The sequence below is a fragment of the Leguminivora glycinivorella genome, chromosome 19 (genome assembly GCF_023078275.1).
Source record: "Leguminivora glycinivorella isolate SPB_JAAS2020 chromosome 19, LegGlyc_1.1, whole genome shotgun sequence".
NCBI classification, from domain to species: domain Eukaryota; kingdom Metazoa; phylum Arthropoda; class Insecta; order Lepidoptera; family Tortricidae; genus Leguminivora; species Leguminivora glycinivorella.
Window position 1 is genome coordinate 17,464,490 of NC_062989.1, and position 23,217 is coordinate 17,487,706.

Here is a 23,217-nt window from a genome sequence, read left to right on the forward strand (position 1 = left end):
TATTGATACAACTTCATTTATCACTATTATTACTATTAATACTAATTCTAGATCTCTGATAAGAACTATCATTTGTAATGTCAGTATAGCCTTGTTGCTTGACAATCGATTATAAATACTGTAATAGTTATTGATCACTGTACATAGCTATGTTTATGTCTATTATTCTGTGTGAGAATTAATCTGACATATAATTTCCACGCCTTCGTAGTAGACCAACATATCTAGGTTATGATGTTATGACTGAACTTATGAGTCAAAGCATAAAACTAAACTATAAAGTATACAAACAAATCATTATATTAACATGAACAAAATTAAATGTACATAATATATAGAAACTAAGAATAAGCAAAAAAAACTGCTTTAAAATTGATAAAAGTAGGTGAATCTAGTAATAAAGATGATTTACCCGTGGAACTTCTGGAAGCAGTGATAAACGCATTTTTTGCGTTGTAGCTTCCTCGCTAATATAGTGAGGGGAAAAGTTTTGGGTTACACTCGGGTGCAAATGTATTTTACTTCTCGTGTGTTAAAAAACTCGCAAGTTCAGGATTCTATTCTCGAACCACTCGCTTTGCTTGTGATTCTACTATAGAATCCTTTCACTTTTTCGTTTTTCAATTCCACACGGCGTTAAAATACAACTTTGCCCCCTTGTATAAAAAATAACTACTATAGGTATATTTTTTGCTTATTACTTCTCGCTGTATCTCAATACTGATAAGTATAAGTATACACTAATTTAATTTAATTATTGTATAAGTCATACATGAGAAAAAAACCGGCCAAGAGCGTGTCGGGCCACGCTCAGTGTAGGGTTCCGTAGTTTTCCGTATTTTACTCAAAAACCACTGAACCTATCAAGTTCAAAACAATTTTCCTAGAAAGTCTTTATAAAGTTCTACTTTTGTGATTTTTTTCATATTTTTTAACCATATGGTTCAAAAGTTAGAGGGGGGGAGCACTTTTTTTTCCTTTAGGAGCGATTATTTCCGAAAATTTTAATATTATCAAAAAACGATCTTAGTAAACCCTTATTCATTTTTAAATACCTATCCAGCAATATATCACACGTTGGGGTTAGAATGAAAAAAAATCAGCCCCCACTTTACATGTAGGGGGGGTACCCTAATAAAACATTTTTTTCCATTTTTTATTTTTGCTCTTTGTCGGCGTGATTGATACACATATATTGGTACCAAATTTCAGCTTTCTAGTGCTAACGGTTACTGAGATTATCCGCGGACGGACGGACGGACGGACAGACAGACATGGCGAAACTATAAGGGTTCCTAGTTGACTACGGAACCCTAAAAAAAGAACACTTTCTCATATAAAATGTTTACAGTCAGGCTTTGGTATTGATCTTAATTCCTACTATACATAGTAAAAAAATACTAAGGTAATATGACCTATACGAGTAGGAATGTGTAAAAAGTTAACCCGTAAATTATTGAAGGTGACGAAAGAAACAACTAGTATAATATAATAGTCCATATATTATATTCATTTGTACCTAATTTATTTGCTATGAAATTCAAGTATAATTGTACCTACAGGGTGTAACAAAAATGGTGGTGATCCGTTTAAGGGCGTATTCAGTATCGTATTCTCATCAGGAAAAAGTAGGATAAAAATTTTTTTTCGCAAAAATTAAAATTTTTTTTCGCAAAAAATTTTTTTTTCTTTGTATGGAGATTCGACCGATTCGCGCGGGCCGGCTCATACTAAAGTGAAAATTTTTTTAGCGAAAAAAAAATTTTCTTCTACTTTTTCCTGATAAGAATACGATACTGAGTACGCCCTTAAACGGATCACCACCATTTTTGTTACACTCTGTATACATATTACTATGGTAACGAAGTTCTCATTGATTTCTCACCCACATAGTATGCTGAGAACGAACACATAATAGTAACCCAGTGCGCCAAAAATCCAGTTTTGACATTGTTGAGAATAATTATAGCGTTATGAAAATTATTATAACAATTGTTTGTGTGTCTGTGCTAAGGTCGACATTGTTAATTTAGCTGACAATAGGTTTAGAAAATTATGAATCATAATCAGCGATTAAGTAATAATAGAAGCCTATAAATATATACCAAAAGTATACAAGCGTTCAGTGATCACATGAGCGTTGCTGAGTTTACAAAACGAAAAATTAAAAGTGGTTGACCAATTTATGAATGAACTCTGTAATGCTGTGGGCTACTTCACTTCACCACAGTGACAACACTTGCAATGACAATTCTGTGCTTATTTCTGAGTTGAAAGGTGCGTCAATATTTCCTTGTAGTCCAGGCCCCGTAGCCGAATGGCATTTCTCCGACGCCAAACGAAAGCGATACGCCGCTGGCTCTGTCGCGCCAATACGCAAGCGCGATAGAGATAGATATCTACTAGCGCTTCGTTTCGTGAGCGTTTCGTGAGCGATTGTGCCATTCGGCTAGCCACCCAGGCAATGAACGGCGAATTGACACTGTCGGGCGGCAATTGTCACTGTATGTGAAATACATAGGTCACTGGATGACTGGAGTCATAACAAGGTTTTTTTTTTTTCAATAGTGCTTGGTGAGGGTCAAAAGGTAGACGTCTGAAGTATTCTTGCAACGCAATTTGGTCATTGGCGTAACATATTTTGAAAATCTGGGTCTCCATTTGTGGGAGGGTAAAAGATATGACAGAAATATAGACATAGGTATGTATTTGTTATTTGCTAAACCTTAATATCAATCAATTTAGCTTTAAAGCGACTACATTGTTGTATAAAATGTCACTGACCCGCCCAAAAACAAAACAAACCATACTCTTGCAAAGACTGCAAACAGGTGCTAACGGGGATCGCTCGGATCAGGCCGGGCCGATCGAAAACGAGAGTCGGCCTTGAGCGCTCTTCCGGTTTTGATATCGGCGCCGGCGCATGGCCACATTCAATAGTGTTAAAAGCGATTTTATGTTGCGTTTGGGCACGTTCGACTAATAATACTGAATAATTACCCTTGATCGACGGTGTATTTGTATTTTAATAATAATATCTTCATTATGTAATATGGTTGTGCATTTATCCCGTGTCCATATAAATTTAACAAGTTTATTTGATTATGAACTTGGACATCAATCGGCAATGCTATTATAGTCCGGACATGACCAAACAAGTTTCCATTCATTCATCAGTACAAGATTACATGCCCGTCCAACAATAGTATTGTGATCTTGGTTCGTATAGATATGGCCAAATGGGATTTGGTTCATGGTTGAACTTGGCCTTCATATGACAAGTTGTGAGATAAGTTGGACATCTCCAAAAGGGCGTGAAGGTCTGTATGGTCAGTGATCTATGATTAATCATGTAGTGAACCTTCGTTTGACAATTTGGGTAGTAGAATAGATGAAATTACATTGAAATAGATTGTAAAGAGCAGATTGAAATGAAACAGATATGCTACCTTGGTGTCTTATAATTTTGGCGTTAAAATGAAAACCTTGAATTTATTAATCTTATTATACCTACACTGAGTATTTGTTTGTTCAGTTGCAGAAATTCGAAGTGATATCTACTCGGTTATAGTAACTGTCACAGTCGTTGATGTAACATTGAGTTTTAGGTTAACAAAAAGAGAGATAGTAATTTCTTCTAGCTCAAAAGTTGACTAATACGATAAAATAATTTTGATGATAGTTTAAATATTCACAATTAGATTATTTAGGCATCAAAAGAGTGTCAATTTTTTGTTCAAAAAGTACGACCTTTAATGATGTCAAAAAGTCGGAAATGGCCGAAGATCGCTTGTTTCAATGTCGAATAGTGCCGTGGCGCCAGTACTGAACTTGGCACTGTCATGAAGTGCCTGTTAAAGTATTTTATGGTACTGCTAATTTGAAGGCACTGCGTTTATGAACACTTGAAGTTGTTTACGTGAAATGTTTGTGTTTTGGACGTTCTCGCGATGTACAATTGTGCATACATGTTACATACAATCACGCCTGTATCCTATAAAGGGAAAACTAAATACTCAAGTTTCAGTGTCACTCTCCTAGCAATAGATGTCGCGACGAACGAAAAGTCTAATGCTCAACAATTTTTAGCTAAATTACAATACTATTAATCAGTATTCTGTTTTCAATTCCTCCCGCTTGTAATATAAGTTGTAAACTGTTTTAATATTACAGTTTTGGCAGACGCGACACTGTTGACACCTAGTGTCGAGTAGTGGTACTGATAATTACGCTATTCGACGTGTTATTGACGCGTGTTTGACGATAGATGTCACTACAAAGAACTCGAATTTACTGATGTATGAAGTTACAGCTCTTTCCTCACTTATTCCTCTGATTCAAAGTACAAATGCCGCCTTATTATAAACTATTTACATAACTTAGCCATAAAGTTATGTACTGTTTGATGCGAAATTACCTTGCATTTATATGTAAAGAAGGTTGGTAATTATAATAAATCAGTATTAATACAGTTTATAAATATTTATTGGGCATTCATACATAATATTGCATAATATTGTTTAGCCCGATGGTTGACTGGTAGAGAATGCCATTAGGCATTAAGTCCGCCATTTGTACATTTTTTTTATTTATGTGCAATAAAGTATAAATAAATAAATATTGACTAAGACCAGCGATAAGCTCAAGAATGCTTCATCTTAAGAGCTTCTGCCTCTAATAAATAAATAATTATTTATTTATTTAATCAAAAAGTAACACAGCATTACAGTTTACACCAAGGCACTGTGAAACTACAAAATACAAAACAAGACTTACAAAAAAGAAATACAAAAGACATAAAAAAATTAAACATTAGATTTGGGCGACGACGAACAGCGTGGCTCCGTTGCGTCGTCTGACTCGGCGTAGGATTCAGCAGGTTGCCCCGGAACCGCCGAAATACCACACCCTTCGGCCAGAAGCCTGCGCACTAAATATTAAATAGGTATTTAAAAACAAACACCTATGACTTCGGAACAGGGATCGAAACCCCCAGGACTATCGGTCTGAAGCCAGTATCATTCCGTTGTCGCGTATCAATTTTTAACCCCCGACGCAAAAACGACGTGTCTGTCTGTGTGTGTGTCTATCTGTCTGTTTGTCTGTATGTCTTTCTGTCTGTTTGTCTGTCTGTCTGTCTGTCTGTGTGCGTGTGTCTGTCTGTAGCGTTGTAGCTCCCGAACGGATGAACCGTTTTGGATTTTTTTTGTCTGAAAGTTGGTGTTCTTAGCCATGTTTCATGAAAATCGGTCTACTATGTCGCGGTCGGGGTTTTTTCAAAATTTCAATTTTTATTAAATAATATTAAGAAAAAATGTCATTGAATGCAGATCACACTTCATTTTGACATTTGCAAAATAAAGTAAAAAAAAAAACGAAAATGATCATGAGAGTCTTAAAATGCCTTAAAATTGTTGTTAGCTCAAAGGAGTTACTACTCTATAAAAGAATTCTTAGATGATAAAGACTTCTGAATATTTAGAATATAATTATGTAGGTAATTATTAATTTATAGTTTGACATGCATGCTCTCAAATTTGTATGCCGTAAGGCGCCACATAGTGAAACTGAACTGAAATGTAATGTAACAACTTATGTACACCTATGTTGGACAAATAAATGATTCTGTATTCTGTAAAAGAGTCGTATCAAAACCATTTCAATGTTTTTTCAAATCGATAAATCTAAATCGGATTCCATTTGTATATCTTAGCCCTTATCTTATACACGTAGATTACATATGTATTAGATACCATTACCTCATTAGTACCTTTGTGTGCATATTTACGTCTGACGCCTAGCGTCTTGCAATGGACGTAATAAATATGTATTTTAATTGATATTGTACAATATTTTATCGTTATAAAATGTGTAATAGTGACCAAGGCTATTAAGTACTATTAAAATATTCTTACTTAATATTTTTTGACTGCTGCAATATATATTTTGTAACGTACCTAAGTAAAAGCCGCAGTTTAAAGATATTTTTTCTAAATAAAAAATTCGTTTCTTTTTTTTTACTATCCTCCTGTTACCTCAATTCTCAATTCTTCAGGTCAGGTCATTGAAATAATTATAGTATCGATATAAAAAAAATCTTCACTTCAATGAAAAATAACTTAGTTTAGTTTATGCGATTGAAGTTGTGGCTTTGAAACTGTAGTCCATGGCGCTACCAACTGAGCTACCGAGGTGAGGTGACGTCTCTGCTTGACACAAAAGTTCTACTTATAAAATACTAGCTTTTGCCCGCGGCTTCGCTCGCTTTAGAAAGAGACAAAAAGTAGCCTATGTCAATCCCCATCCCTTCAACTATCTCCACATAAAAAATACGACAATTAGCTCGCTCGTTTTGCCCTGAAGGACGGAAAAACAAACTGACACACACACTTTCCTATTTATAATATTAGTATGGATTGAAATTTATCTTGTGCGGTGAGCTGCGAAATAGCATGGAGAAATTTGGAATTATTTAATTTACAAATTTGGCCATCCACTTTTTCAGCTCACTGTACATTATTTCACTAGCTACTTACACTGACTGTACCCAACCCCACAAAAACACATACATTATTTGAAAGCTGAACTTGCGTTGACTGTACCCAGGCCCACACGCCCACCGTTGGGCCCACATCGCGTATGAAGCCATTAATAACTGTTAAAACACTAATCCCGTCGAGATGAATCATTATGCTCATGCGCCGGTGGGTTACTACTGTAACTCGATGGCTAACGCAAAATTGCAGTTTTTTTAGCAAATTTACGTAAGTAATCAATTATATCACGTCTCAATCAATTACGTAATTTACCAAGTATTTAATTAATTAAATTATACTTAAACTGGATGGATAAATATTTTTGTAGATAGTATATTTCAATGTGAATGTAAAACCTGACAATCCATAATCAATACTGAATAAAGAATCCGAATAATGAACGAATAATCACAGACTTTTCCATGCAGTTTAACTTTAAAAAATTCAAAAGGTAGCATATCATAACGTAGATATTTGCAAGGGCAAACTCCAAAGAAAACTAATATTTTGCACCATTTTTTTTTAATATCAAGACAGTAAGTAAAATTCATGTTATGTTTTTTTCTCTTCCGTCGCAAGTCATTCGCGGCGCTATTGTTTTTCTCCTTCTAGTTTCCTGTTTTTAGATACGTAGCTTTTAGTAGTTGTCGTAATATCTATGAAATTGCCTCTGTGTATCTCGTCACTTACTAAGTTTACCTACGGTGTATTGTAACGTAGCAGATTTTTGATAGTCATAATAAAATAAAAATATGAGCATTGAAGTGCAACAGACAATTCAATGAACGAGAAGGAAGTGTTTCATTCACAAATTAAAGTTAGCCAAAATATTTTATTATGACTATCAAAAAATCTGCTACGTTACAGAATAAGGGTGCCTTTCTACCAGAGATATGCTATATTTACTGGTAACTATTTCAAAAATATTTTTTTAAATAATTTTTAGTCAAGTAATTTTTTATTAGTAACTGTACTGGTGAGTATCAATCGAGTTCCAGTAGTAACGCCGCTGCGCTTGCGACACTGAACTCGCGATCAGAACTGATCGATTGATTCATCTGCGAACGTTGGTTCATATTTTTATGACTCATACTGTATATTACTTACATGATTATAAATATTATAATAAGACTGAAACATAGTTTCCTTATGATTATAAGGAAAGATGAATAAGAGGGAGGGCAACGCGCATGTGACACCCCTTGAGTTTCAGGCGTCCGTAGGTTACGGTGACCGCTTTCCATCAGGCGGGCCGTATACCTGTTTGCCACCGACGTGGTATTAAAAAAAAGAGGATGGCATTTGCCCAGCAGTGGGACAATATGGGCAATTAATTATAATACAAAATTCAATTGCTCTCTGCCCTAACTATTTAAGAGCGCTTTCAAAAAATCTGCTTGCTCGCATTTCGACGCCGGCGGCGCTGGCGTGCGCCTGTGTGCAGACGCACACTATAACCAGAAGCATAACGATTGTAGCCTGCGGTACAGACATAGCGTGCGATCCTCTTCGAACCAACCTTACGTGCGGCTAGAGCGAAAGGGATAGCATTCATGGTCGGTACCGCCACGCCGTCAGTAGCGTTGCGGACTAACCATTATTGATACTTGCGTAAAAACACCACCATATATATTACATATTTGCATACATGATTTCGTGCATAAATACTTGACCTTTTAGTTTAATTATTAAACTTATCACAGTTTTTTTTATTAAAACGTGTGTAGCCTTGGAAGAAATAAATTAAAAAACTTTTATAATATAATAAATTGTGTATATAATACTGTCTTCTGTCACCGCGATAGTTACTCATGAAATAAATTTATGGAATCAGATTCTATCGCGTATAATGAATATAATCCGTTTTCTTAGTTTTATTTCATTTTGTATATGATATGTTTTCTAGGTTCTTTTCGGTGAAGGAAAACATCGTGAGGAAACCGGACTTATTCCAATAAGGTCTAGTTTACCCTTTGGGTTGAAAGGTCAGATGGCAGTCGCTTTCGTAAAAACTAGTGCCTACGCCAAATCTTGGGATTAGTTGTCAAAGTGGACCGCAGGCTCCCATGAGCCGTGGCAAATGCCGGGATAACGCAAGGAAGATGATGATGTTTTCTAGGTACATATATATAATGGAACTAAGATCGGTTTTCTTTAATTTTAAGTAGTTTTTTTTTATATTTAAAATGTGTTTTTAGGGTTTCGTAGTCAACTAGGAACCCTTATAGTTTCGCCATGTCTGTCTGTCTGTCCCTCCGTCCGTCCGTCCGTCCGCGAATAATCTCAGTGACCGTTAGAACTAGAGAGCTGAAATTTGGTACCAATATGTATATCAGTCACGCCGACAAAGTGCAAAAATAAAAAGTGAAAAAAATGTTTTATTAGGGTAAAGTAGGGAGTGATTTTTTTTTTCATTTCAACCCTAACGTATGATTTATTGTTGGATAGGTATTTAAAAATGAATTACTGAAATCGTTTTTTGATAATATTAATATTTTCGGGAATAATCGCTCCTAAAGGAAAAAAAAGTGTGTCCCCCCCTCTAACTTTTTAACCATATATTTAAAAAATATTTAAAAATCACAAAAGTAGAACTTTATAAACTTTCTAGGAAAACTGTTTTGAACTTGATAGGTTCTGTAGTTTTTGAAAAATATGGAAAACTACGGAAGAGCCGAGCGGCTATTTACCAACGCGGCTTTAAAAACCGGCCGAGAGCGTGTCGGGCCACGCTCAGTGTAGGCACTGAGCGTGAGCCGACACGCTCTCGGCCGGTTTTTAAATATTATGTTGTTTTAATTGCATGGAGCACAGGAAGGTCCACATATAGGTATTAGTTTTTTGTAAGGAAATACAACTCTACGCTACGCCTACCTGCTTTAGTTGACTGTTGACACACTGAGACAGTGGATGCGCCAGAGTATAAAAGAGTGATTACCATCTCTTGTCAAAGATCTTGTTGAGACGAATCAAACGAACCCAAACACGAAGTGGTTTCAAGACCTGGTCGTGGAATACTCTTGACTACCTTCCAGCTTCATCATCAGATCCTGGGTACCATCTCTTGTCAAAGATCTTGTTGAGACGAATCAAACGAGCCCAACCACAGAAGAGTTTCAAGACCTGGTTGTTGAATACTCTTGACTACCTTCCGGCTTCACCATCAGATCCTGGGTACCATCTCTTGTCAAAGATCTTGTTGAGACGAACCAAACGAGCCCAAACACGAAATGGTTTCAAGACCTGGTTGATGAGAACTCATGACTACCTTCCGGCTTCATCATCAGATCCTGGGTACCATCACCTCTTGTCAAAGATCTTGTTGAGGTGAATCAAACGAGCCCAAACACGAAATGGTTTCAAGACCTGGTTGATGAGAACTCATGACTACCATCTGACTTCATCATCAGATCCTGAGTACCATCTATTGTCAACGATTTTGTTGAGACGAGTCAGTAACCTAAAATGATATTCAATAATAAATAATACTTACTAAAAATATTAGTCAAGTTAATTAGTTAGTTACCAAAGTCGTCAACCCAAGGATCAAAGTTTTCGGTCGCAGTATACATGCAACAGTACAGCCAAACACGCACACAAGTGCGGTTTTGGACACGGCGGGTGCCGCACACAATGACAAAATAACTTCGCGATCGTCGAGCCGCGTGCGGAGCGGACTAACATACGTCCTGCCTCTACAAGCTCTGCCGCGGTACTGACATCGCAAGGGCGCGTAACCGGTAATAAGGAGGCATTTTTAAAAAATCGTCAAAAATATTAAATTGCAATTAATAGAAAACTTTTGCATAAAATCTGTTTGAGTAAGCGTTGCAGATTATTTTTATATTAAAACTACTTCAAAAACACGTAAGTTTTCGAAGAAATTGACACTTATTCTGAGGTGATTTCTGAAACAAATTGGATTCATCATATCCTCATTTACTCTATTCTAAAGCCTTATAACAAAGAAGTAGTCTCAGAAGATTGTAGTACAGGATATACATAATACAAATTTACCACTTGAAGCATTCAAAACTATCCAAATTTTACAAATTAGACGGACTAAGTCAGCACTTTTCGCGGGTTTTCCTAAACATGCACCAGAAAAAAAGTCATAATTAATTAAGTGAGTTAGTTTTTAAAAATCCAGTCTCACAACATGTAAGTTAAGAAGATGTCCTAATCGAACCCTGAAGTTAATAAGTCTTTTAGATGACGGAAAGTGTAGCATTTTGCCGACTAAAACTATCAATTTTACATTATTACGACGTTTTCGTTGAATGTCCTCTTAACTGTAGCAATGTTGCACTCTAACGAATCAATTTATGAACAAACGAAATTGATTTTTAGGGTTCCGTACCAAAAAGGTAAAACAGGAACCCTTATTAGGCCGTTTTCACATTATCCGATCCGATATCGGATGTCGGAAGGATTTCAATAGAAAAAATCCAAGATGGCGCCTGTAATGTATGGGATATCGGTCCGACATCCGATATCGGATCGGATAGTGTGAAAACGCACTTATGGTGCGACTCTGTCCGTCTGTCTGTCCGTCTGTCACATTCCTAAATATCTCGAGAACTACTAACGCTATCAACTTGAAATTTGGAATAGTTATGAACATTGTAAACCTCTACAAATAGAACGTGGATTTTTTTTAAATATATTAATTTTAATTGATGAACATTGTAAACCTCTACAAATAGAACGTAGATTTTTTTTAATATATTAATTTTAATTGTAGAAAATGGCCAAAATGAAAGGGGGCCAAACTGTAAATTTCAAGTTACTAGGTCAAGTGGGGTATCGTTAGAAAGAGCGCCAATTGAACGTAAATAAACTATTTTTTATATTTTTTTTGTTGTGGAAAAAAAAAGAATTTTGAAGGATAATGTAAAAAAAATACCGTTCCGGAGATAAGGGGGCCTTATCTCCGAAGTTTACCAACAAAAAATTATGAAAATTTTAAAAAACATTGGTTTTATGCCAAACATTACAGGAAAAATATAATTGTGTTTGTATTTTAAAACTTTTTTTTTAATTCACAAAAAACTTTTCAAATTTTTACTTTTAATTTACCCACCCTTGCGGATGTATATCGTACTTCAAATTATTTTTTTTGGAAATTCTTACATTATTGACTGAACCCCACGGTAAGCTCAAGAAGGCTTATTGTGGGTACTCAGACAACGATATATATAATATAAAATACATACATAGAACAACATCAATGACTCAGGAACAAATATCTGTGCTCGTCACACAAATAACTCTTTTCTGGGATTCGAACCCGGGCGTAGCAGGCCAGGTCACTACCGACTACGCCAGGCCGGTCGTCGATAAATTGACTTAATAGACTATACATTTTTCTCTATTATTAGACGATCGCTTGTCACCGACATTCTTTCCAGTCTGATGACCAACAATCATACCCTGATTATTGGAAATTCCTTCAAAATCCAGTCTACATTTGGACTTAAGTTCTTAGAATACTGTATAAAAGCAGGGGTCAAGATATATTGGTCATGTTACTTGGGAAATGAATAGATGCGTGCTGGCAGAGATATCAGATCATATTAATCGATATCTCATGTTTCCCGGTGGAAAGTGATCAATGCATAATCATTTTACGGCGAAATTGTTAATTGTGTGGTTGCAAATGTAGTGAATAGTGTTTTATAATTACGTATGAAGAGATATCTTGATAATGGAAGTCCTTAGTACTTACGTTTTTGTATGATGTCCATTTTCCATAGATACCTTCATGTTTTATACGTTTTATTAGGTAATAATTAATAAAATATTTCACTAGAAAGACCTGTGTCTTTCTGCAGGATAAAGGCTTCTCACTATATTTTTCTACTCATCTCAGTTTGCTACAATTTTGACAAGTCTGACAAAAGAGTGCTCAGAAAGTAATCCTACAATTATTTCTTTCATACATACATACATACATACAATCATGCCTGTATCCCATAAAGGTTACCCCTTTATGGGATACAGGCAGAGCACATGAAACCACTAAAGCTTCAGTGCCACTCTTGGCAAATAAGGGGTTGAAAGAAAACGAAACTGTGACATTGCAGTGACAGGTTGCCAGCCTCTCGCCTACGCCACAATTTAACCCATATCCCTCAGTCGCCTTCTACGACACCCACGGAAAGAAAAGGGGTGGTGAAATTCTTAACCCGTCACCACACAGGTGTATTTCTTTCATACTCAATATTAAAAAAAATTGTAACAAAATGTGATCCTGGTCTGTGGAAGAGATTGTGGCAAAATTTGCCGTTGTTAACCAAGCTAAAAACCTTCAAGAATTAATATTTTGTTATCATCTTGAAGCCCAATCACATCTGAATCTTGTTTAACTATATTTGTTCCTAAAAATGTATAAAACTTTAAAACTAACAGTAGCATCTCTCTTGTTACAGCACGCCAACGCAGTCCGCGACTCTGCCCGCCTGATCCTCGACTCACTAGCCCCAGAATCCGAAGATGCCCTCACCCTGGCCAAAGCACTCCGATCCAGACCCCCAGTGAACATGCTACCAGCTGCCAAAGCTGGTACCTTCTTCGCCAGAGACAACCTATCCAATTTCATCGACTGGTGTCGACGAGCGCTTGGGATTTTGGAATGCCTTCTCTTTGAAACTGATGATTTATGCTTAAGAAAAAATGAAAAGCATGTAGTGTTATGCCTTTTGGAAGTAGCAAGAAAAGGGGCTGTATTAGGAATGCCAGCACCACTCCTAGTTCAAATGGAGAAGCAGATAGAAAGAGAACTAGCAGGAGAAGAATTAAGACCTGATGATAATGCACTAGGGTTGGTACCTGTGGGTCCGCAGCCGCAGTTGGTGACGAATGACTTGAGGAGTTTGGATGAGAGGGTCAGGGATCTGGTAGAGAGGTGCTCGTGCCCAACGCAGTTCCCGATGGTGAGGGTTTCGGAGGGGAAGTATAGGATTGGAGATACGAGGCTGCTGATCTTTGTCAGGGTGAGTTTACTGGTTTATTACCATTGGCAACACTATTAGCTGTACATTTTTAATCCTTATTAGAAGGGCATAACGTCTAGCGATGGTTATAGCTAAGAGTGTTGCTGTTAGTACCTACTAAATTATTACGGATCATTTTTGCATGCAGATGAGATGAGATGAATTTATTTAGAGAATACAGTAGGCCTAGCAGATGATTGCCGCGAGAGTATGTCGCCGCGAGATAGATGACACGTCTTCTTCTAACTGTATTAATGACATAAGGACGGGTAGTCTATCTCCCTGCAGCTTTGTTATTTTTGTAATGAAATGATATACATCAGATAAAAATTTTGTCGGGTAAATTCAAGTTGAGGTGAATTTTTTGCCTTATGAATCCCTGGATAGCAAGCTACAGCAGTCAAGATATATCAATTGAATAAAACATAAAATGATCGAAGACACTAACGAACGGTGCTAAAGAACACCTGCAATCGTATTCGTATGTATGTTAATTAAAATTTACTTCATAGCAATTCTTGCGTAAAATCCAATGGTGAATTCCATTAAAATCCAATTTCTAATAAATTTTGCTATTTTATGTAGTAGTACGATATTACTAAAGACACATAAACACTTGAGCAACATCACGCTATACCTTTACCAAGAGATTTTGATGTTATATTAGAACACGTTATTTAATAGCGCTTTCACAGAAAAAAAAATTATGTTCTAACAGAACTGTTAGAACATAAGTGGCTACCATGTGTTTTAAATATAACTCGATTGCGAAAACTTCATGGGAAATGACATTCATTGTGTGAAAAAACAGAACAGCGCACCCAAACGGCTACATTCTAGAACCAAAAATTATTTTTTTCTGTGAAAACGCTATTATTTAAATAACGTCTAATATAACATCAAAATAATTCTAGTTCATCGCTTGCTTTTGATGGGACTAGTGTCCTGATATTGTAATTACAAGCATAATATATTAGGTGCTTACTGTTTTATTTATGTTACACTTAAGTTGCAACATTCCTTGCTTCTTGCGTTTCTGTTTATGTAAGCGCTTTGTTTCCTGATTTAAGCTTGGTATGTGCGCTTTGATCTAGGTACATAAACATGTTAGTATTTGCTTATAAATATACCACTTCATAAAATGTAAACATTGATGGAATTGAATAGTGTAGTGACTACTTTTATGGCTCTTTAATTTATGATGCAGTTGAAGTGCTAATTTATTTCTAAAATTCAATATTATGTTGTTTTCTTACAACTTATCATTTTAAATTGGTCTTGATAGGAAGTAGATGTTTGCTAGGGGCATTAGCGGTAAGAGCGTGCGACCAGAGGTCACGGGTTCAAACTAGTACCTACCAATTAATTTTGGAACTCATGTGCGAAATGTCATTTGATATTTTCTCGTCGCTTTTCGGTGAAGGAAAACATCGTGAGGAAACCGGACTAATCTCAATAAGGCCTAGTTACCCTTCGGGTTGGAAGGTCAGATGGCATTCGCTTTCGAAAAAAAAAATAGGGTCTGCGCCAAATCTTGGAATTAATTGTCAAAGCGGACCCCAGGCTCTCATGAGCCGTGACCAATGCTGGGATAATGCAAGGAGGATGAGGAAGTACCTAGATGATCGCATTGGTGATTGGCGTATGTAACGCGTGAATTTCACTTCACGTATGTGAGCATTTTCAGAATTTGGGACCCCCCAATTAGCGTAAATTGTTAACAAAAGTTAACTCACTGTCAGTTTTGTGACGATAATTAAGCATGAAATTTCTATAAAAATATTGTTTTTGTGTTTATTACATAAAACTTTAAGCGATAATCTACATTCAGAATGTGAAAAAAATAAATTTTTAGACAGATTTTATGCTTAAAACTGACAGCGAGTTAATTTTTGTTAACAACTTACGCTAATTAGGGGGTCCCAAATTTTGTAAATGCCCGTGTGCCATTCTTAAAGTCGCATCAAAACCAAATAAAAACAATAACAAGTTGTAATGTCTGAGTCGGCATTGTAGATAAGTATATAATTTATATACCGACTATATACAGGACGAACATTTTTGCATTATCCGGTGCATAATAAGATGTTGAATATACATTGAAAATTTGCATGTTAAGTATGTGCGTATTCACGATAATCGAATTAAATTTCAATGAAGTACCAATTGAATCCCACCTTACCCAGTAAAGCTGGCAAAACATACACATGAAGGTCTAATAATGTAGAATTTAATAGTGATGTGCAAGTTGCGGAAACTTTCCAAAAAAATCTTAAATTTCTTGAAAAATTCACGAAACTTTCACGAAAAATAAAGGGAATTTAGATTTATGAAATGGAAAGTTTCCATCCATACAAATGTCCATACAAAGTATGGAAAGTTTCTGAAGTTTTCCTATGTGACAATTTCAGAATTTTGGAAACTTTCCGTCGGCACATCACTAGAATTTAGTGATTGAAATCGGTTCTGTGGGAACTTACTATATTACTACCACTATACTAAAATAAATATGTGAAATCTATTGTTTGTAAAAATAGCATCAGAATGTAGGTAGGTACATTATAGGTATGAAATTGAATGATCGAAATTTTGTTATACTGGGTAAAAGAAAAAGGACCAGTGCTGGGCATAGTGACTTCTGATATCAATACAATACAAATACTCTTTATTCCACACCTTAATAAAATACCTACAACAATACAAACAAGGAAGCAACACGAAAAAAGGTAAACAACAGGCGGTATTATCGCTAAAGAGCGATTTCTTCCAGACAACCTAAAGGTAGCGGAAATTGATAAATTTACATTATATCAGTAGGTGTCAACAAATTCGAAGAAATAAACTTATCGCACAATACAGACTAAAAAAATAATATAAAATACATAAACATATATACATAAAGATAAATAACTATATGCATAAACTTACAAATAAAATATATATAAATAAATACACATAAAACAGTACCAGGTATTTAGAAGGAGTAATCAGACAAAAAATATTACGGAAGAGATAAAAAATGAGTTTAAGTAGTCTCTTGAAAGAGTCAGGAGACTAAGCACGTCTTATGTCAGAAGGTAGGAAATTCCAAAGTCGCACAGCTTGAAAAGTAAAAGAATGATTGAAGAAGTATATCCTTAATAAACGACTTTTATTATAGGACCAATGATGAGATCGCAAAAAAATTTGGCTGTTACATAGAATTGAGCGGCATCGCGTCAGTCAGATCTGAATGTAAGGAACAACCATTTTTTTGCGATTTCAGCATTGATCCCAGAATAAAAGTTGTTCATTATGACTTCAAAAGTCACTATGGAAAGTAAGTCCTTCTATATTTCACTCTGTATACCTCTTAGTATGGAATGTGTGAACAACGATATGAGAGTGAAAGGTATTAGTATGGAAATCACGGCTGATAGAGAGGAATGGAGGGAGATGATCTGCTGTGCCGACCCCAAATAATGGGAAAAGGGCAAGGGATGATGATGATACCTCTTAGTATGATTTTTTTAATTCATTCGTGTATTTTCTATAGTCTCTCCCTTTAGTCTTACTGAAGTCTATAGTTTTCCCAAACTCGTCTAGATCTAACCGGCCTCGTTAGGTCCAACCTTGCTCCTCTATATGGACCAACTGACCACCAACACAACCAGACCCTCACATTCGTCAATACAGTTAATAAATAAAAGTTTATATACAGTGTGTGAAGCTATTACGGACGAATATCTTAACGGTGGTGCGTATAGACATCATCATCATTTGGGGTCGGCGCAACATGTTTTCCTATTCCATCTCTATCGTCTCTCATCTCATCATTCACTTGCTTTCGCTTCATATCATCTCTCACACAGCTCATCCACCTTTTCTACGGTTTTGCTCTCCGTTACTTCCTTCCACATTCATCTCGTAATACTCTTTTCGTCAAATGATTTTCATACCTTCGCATGTGTCATGCCAGACGATTCGCTTTTATCTTTAGTATAGGACATAAGAAATGTAATTAGATAACTTTTACTTGAAATTGAAATAATCATAATCATAATCATTTTATTCGTAAAGCTAATTTACATGTCAGTCAATGATACAATAAAAAGAAAACATTAATAATAATAATAGTCCTTACATCGTAAGCATATCAAATAAAAAATTAGTCAAAGAATGAGTACCTACAAAAAAAAATTACAATAAAAATTAACATTGAATTCTGCACTTTCAATAGAAAGTAATTATTAAGAATAAGAATTTTTCCATACACACACACACACAGAAGACAAGTACAGAATAATCCGGCCCACAACGTAATGTAAACACACCCGCGTTAAACGCTCTCTGACAGTTGTCATTGACTGTCATCGCCGCTATGTTTAAAGTGCATTGCCACAGTATACTAAAGAGTACTATCGTACAGTATGGCCACTCCCGCTTCTCACAGTTACCGCCTGTCAAAAACGCGAACAGTCGACCTGTCATATTTCACTCATACAAGCATAGTACGCGTTCACCTACACGAGCTTAGACTCTGTGCTAGGAATGCGCCTCTTTCAATATATTTGATCGCCAGTGTCCGAGGTGTGGCATTGCTGATGAGAAAATTTCCAAAAATTAATGATGGTATGAAAATTAACAGCAACTCAAAGTCACTCTTTAATTAGGTAATGACAATACAAATGAGTTCTGTCTGGTTTAATTTATTGCTCGTATAAAACTTACACGCTGTAGAAAAGTGTAGAATGATCACCAGATGGTCTCCCCCCAAAGATCACTTTAAAATGGCCGAGTAAAGGTCGCCCAACAAACGTTTTTCTGCAAATATCTTGTGAGCATTTGATTTGACCAAAAAAGGACACATCATGACTCACCTCTGTGTTTTGGTCTGACCGGTATGTCGTATTAATTAAACACATGGCCAGTTATTTTTAACTCGACGGTTAAATGCTTTTACGTACAATGTAGTTGGTAATTTATCTTTATAGATTACTAGTTTTTTTTACGCGGCATCCTTTGCGGCGCGGTAAATTGAAAGTGGCGAGATCTGTGTGTTGATTTCGCCTGTAGTTTATTATGGAGAAATAAATAAACTAATGGAAAGAAAACAAGTAGCTTAAGACTGGTGTCAGGGTCGGTTAAAATCTTACTTTCGTAAAGGTATTGCCTAGGGCGTGAAAAAAGTTAAGTTTTAGACAGATTTTATTCTTAATTGTCGTCACAAAACTGACAGCGAGTTAATTTTTGTTAAGAACATTCGCTAACTTTGGGTCCCAAATTTTGAAAATAATATATGGTAGGATATTTTAATGGAATGTACCATCTGCTTTCACACCTGAGGAATGATAATGGTTATTCCCAATAAACTTATATATTACTAGCCTTTGCCAGCGGCCTCGCTCGCGTTAGAAAGAGACAAAAAGTAGCCTATGTCACTCTTCATCCCTTCCACTATCTCCACTAAAAAATCACGTCAATTTGTCGCTCCGTTTTGCCGTGAAAGACGGGCAAACAAACAGACACACACACTTTCCCATTTATAATATTAGTATGGATAAGCTGACAGCTGTTCGAAAATAATACTAAATATACATTTTTCACCATCAGCAGTATGATTTTTTGATTTCCTCTAGAAAATAAGTTACCATGCATAATGTGACGTCTAGGACTGGTAGGGCATAAATAAAAATTCTACCAGTACGTTAACAAAAATAATTTATTTAAAAACAACTAAAATTTGAAATAGGGTCGTGGGTGGTCAAGGCCCGGTCTATAATTTGCCACCGCGGAGCGGTACTGCCCTGGCTGGTGGTTATGACGGTGGTCCGCAGCAGGTGTGGGGGCCAGCGCTGAAGAGGAGCAGGGGCGACGGCGGGCGAACGACTCAGGCTCCAACCCAGCCGTCTGGATGTTGTGTGTGTGGATGCTGGTGACGGTGTGACACGTCGGCCGAACGGTCTTCTTTTTTAAAAATAACGGCGCACCCTGTAAATTTCCACGCATAGTCTTAGTGATGAGACCTTGTTCTTGCTCGCTCTGATAGGTGAACACCCTGTGACGATGATGATGATGATGAAGGTGGGACCAAGAATAAGCCGGTGCACCAGCAGCATAAGTGCATAAGCAGATAGCGTGTTTGTGTTCACAAATCAGAGCGGAGTTACAAGCACAGCAAGGAAAAGCACAGAAGTAAGGAAGAAAGAACAAAGAAAGTGACTAAATTAAGAAGGAGGTACGCACACATACTTATTCGTACCCGCCATTACATTACTTAGCACTAACAGAACAAAGGAAATTGCAAAGTCATTCTCTCTAAAAGCGTTTAGCATAAAATGGGAATGAGTAATTTAAATTAAGGATCTAACACAGTTAACAAAATAATAATTACAAGTGAGCTCACATTAGGATTAAAATTACACTATGTACTATTTTTTAAAATAACGTTCAACACTTTGCACTTACCAGTACGTGGGTGCGGGAACTCGTTATTTCGTGATTACGTCGCCGAATATATTTAAACTAAATAAATTTGCAGGTGTCCGCGCCCACCAGAAAATAATTAAAATTATAATTCGTACAGCGCGCGAGACGACACGGGCTGGCCCGTGTGCGCGACGGTACGTACGTGCGTAACGTTTGGCGGCTGGCGCGGACTGATGACTGGGCGGCGCGGCGGGGCAGCGCTCGCGCCAGTTCCAGATTATTCCGTGACGTCAGCTCAGACCGGTCGTAGTACAGTTGATACGAATAGCGCATGGACGGTCGGATTAACCTTGCGATGTCTATTACAGAGGTTTTTTAAAACATAATTATTTTATTTTATTCTTAGTCGTACTTTAAAATAGAAAAGTAGAATAAGATAATTAATGTAAATTTAAAATTGATTGTTAAATTTGTAAAAATAAATAGTTAGTTGATTAAAATAAATAATAAAAATAATAATTGATTAAAATAATTCATGCAGCTATAATTAAAATTAATTTATAAATAAGTTATTTGGTTAAAATTTGTATAATTAAAATTGTAAAATAATAAAATTAAAGCTTATAATTAAAACATGTACGTGCAACGTTACAATTGTAGTGGGCATAAGTATTGCATGACTCCGATCCCCACAAGATACTTGTCAACAAAATACTCTAAACACTCCCTCTTTCCAGATTCTTCGCTCGCACGTGATGGTCCGCGTTGGCGGAGGTTGGGACACGTTGGCCCACTACCTGGACAAGCATGACCCTTGCCGCTGTCGCGCGCAGCACCGCACTTCCCTCTCTGCTCGCCTGGCGCGTCCCAAGCAAGACCTGGCCGGCGCCACCGTCACCTACGAACGACCAGACCCTGTCTCACTGCCCTACCAGAAAGAACCACGACACGAACCCGTCTCACTACCCTACCAAAAAGAACCTACATCCCTGCAATACTCTAAGTTCTACAACGAAGAAAGACCTCACTATCAGAGTAACAGCAGACTTGATGCTCCAACAAGCCTGCCTTATTTAGGAGAATTGGAAAGAGCAGCGTCACCAAGCCGAAAACACTTAAATCCACGCGCGAACAGCCCTGGACGAAAATCCTCATCACCAGATAGAAGAACAAAAGTCGTTGTATCTAATCATTTAGTACCAACTCCTCATGCTGTGAGAAATAAGAGTCCAAGGCCAGTGTCTCCAGCGCCTGCTGCTGAAAGTGCTTCTGATAATGGGTCAGAAGTGTCTGATGAAGGGTACAGGAGTTTGGGTGTGGTGGCTGGGTCGACCCAAGGGTCACCTTCGACTAAGACAACGAATAGATATTCCATGCACAGCCAGAATTCTTATGATGACGCTGAATATAGTGGTGAGTTTATCTTTAATTACTTTTTAACATCCTTTGCTTTTGAAATAAAACTATGGAAACAATTTCAAATTCATCCCGACGTTTCGACGTTTTCATTATACGCTATACAGAGTGGGGCCTGTAACAAAGGCGAAGAATTGAACTGTAGGCTATTCTCCTTATACTGATCAACATTTGTTCAGTGACTTTTAAAAATTATGAAGTCTTTAAATTTTTAATTTTTCATACAAAATAAATATTAGCTTCAATGTACGCCATTATTGTTGTCATTGACGTTGTCTGTCACACTTTAGACTTAACAGAATTCGCAATACATTACCTCTTAGAAAAAACTTTCAAGGGTGATAAAAATCAAAATACAAGTTATTTTTAAAAGTCGCCGAACAAATGTTGATCAGTATAAGGAGAATAGCCTAGAGTTCAATTATTCGCCTTTGTTACAGGCCCCACTCTGTATAATCCGTTTCCATAGTTTTAGTTCATGAGTAACTATAACCGAATACAATATTATCCTTTGCTTTATTTGAATTATTTTCGGGGTTTGTGAATTTAGATTAGGTTTCAAAAATGTAAATACAAACGAACGATTGATTGCTAGTATTTACGCAGTTTGTTAAAAGTAAATAACTCATCAATTTCAGGAAATAATTGTGTTACTTTAATAATGTTAGTAGCACTCACTATATTATTATATCATTTCTTTGTTTAATCCGGAATTTAGTTATTTCTTTTCTTATCCCCATAATGCAAGTTATTTTTACTTCTCGTATTACATTACTTCTTGAAAGAATCTTAATTTCTTCTAATTTCTTTCTTTAAATTTATCTCCATTTTTTCATCTTCTACTTTTTAATCTATTAACCTTTATCATCTTTTAGGTTTTACTTTTAATTAGACTGTCTTGCCGTACCAGTGACCTATCAGTTCCTTGATTCTGTGTTTTATTTTCAATACAAATCGTATCTCATTAAAGTTAAAGGATCTTAACTTTTGTACAAGGAAGCTTAAAAGCACCATAAAATATATTAATATATTTCCCCAGACATGCAAATAAGATGTAAATGTCTCACTTAGTGCTTTCCATAAATGTAACGATAAGATTTTAAAAAATGTTAAAACACTTACGAAATGGAAGAGTCAATGTTAATCAGGTCATTATCGTAAAAAATATCGCTTGTAAAAGGGTTGTAAAATATTAATATGTCGACGATGAAAACAAAATGAATTTTAGACAACGTTACTTGGTAATTTAATGTTAATAACATTCATGACGGCGATGTTTTTGATATCGGAATAAAATGGCAATCGTTAAGTTGATATTTATCGATTCTTCTTGAAGAAATGTCAAGTAATTTTATGGAAATAAACGTACGTTAGTTGGTTTGATATGTTTTTAATAGATGCGGTATATGCTAAGCGCCTTTTCAAAAAGATTTTAAAAATGTAAATTACGTGCAAATGTTTTTGAAAATATCATCAAATCCAATAAATATAAAAAATATCGGAGGGACACAAAATATCACTGTCTAATTATTTTGCAAAAGTAATAGAAAATCCTTGTATTTTTTAAATAAAATTATGAGATAGTTATATTTCGATTATGCAAGTTAGTATATTGTTAATTTAAAAAGTTTTTTAAGAAAAGTACCTAATATGGCTAATTACATAGATACAACATACCTGCCTGTATCTCATAAAGGGGTAGGCAGAACACATGAAACTATTAAAACTTCAGTGCCACTCTTGGCAAATAAGGGGTTGAAAGAAAACGAAACTGTGACATTGCAGTGACAGGTTGCCAGCCTCTCGCCTACGCCACAATTTAACCCATATCCCAAAGTCGCCTTCTACGACACCCACGGAAA

The 23,217-nt window shown here is 36.2% G+C and overlaps 1 protein-coding gene and 1 long non-coding RNA gene across 2 annotated transcripts in view; one reads left to right on the forward strand and one right to left on the reverse strand.

Moving 5' to 3' along the window:
- The window catches only part of LOC125236602 (GAS2-like protein pickled eggs), a 201,569-nt gene that overhangs the window by 162,109 nt on the left and 16,243 nt on the right, over positions 1 to 23,217 (forward strand). Inside the window, exons 3-4 of the mRNA XM_048143465.1 lie at positions 12,968 to 13,531; positions 20,677 to 21,352. Coding sequence (XP_047999422.1) covers positions 12,968 to 13,531; positions 20,677 to 21,352 — 1,240 coding nt within the window. The remainder of the gene's footprint in view (positions 1 to 12,967; positions 13,532 to 20,676; positions 21,353 to 23,217) is intronic.
- LOC125236604 lies at positions 19,215 to 20,415 on the reverse strand. The gene is made up of 2 exons (XR_007178219.1): positions 19,979 to 20,415; positions 19,215 to 19,501 (listed from the first exon to the last, which is right to left on the reverse strand). It is a non-coding gene; the product is annotated as an uncharacterized LOC125236604 (long non-coding RNA).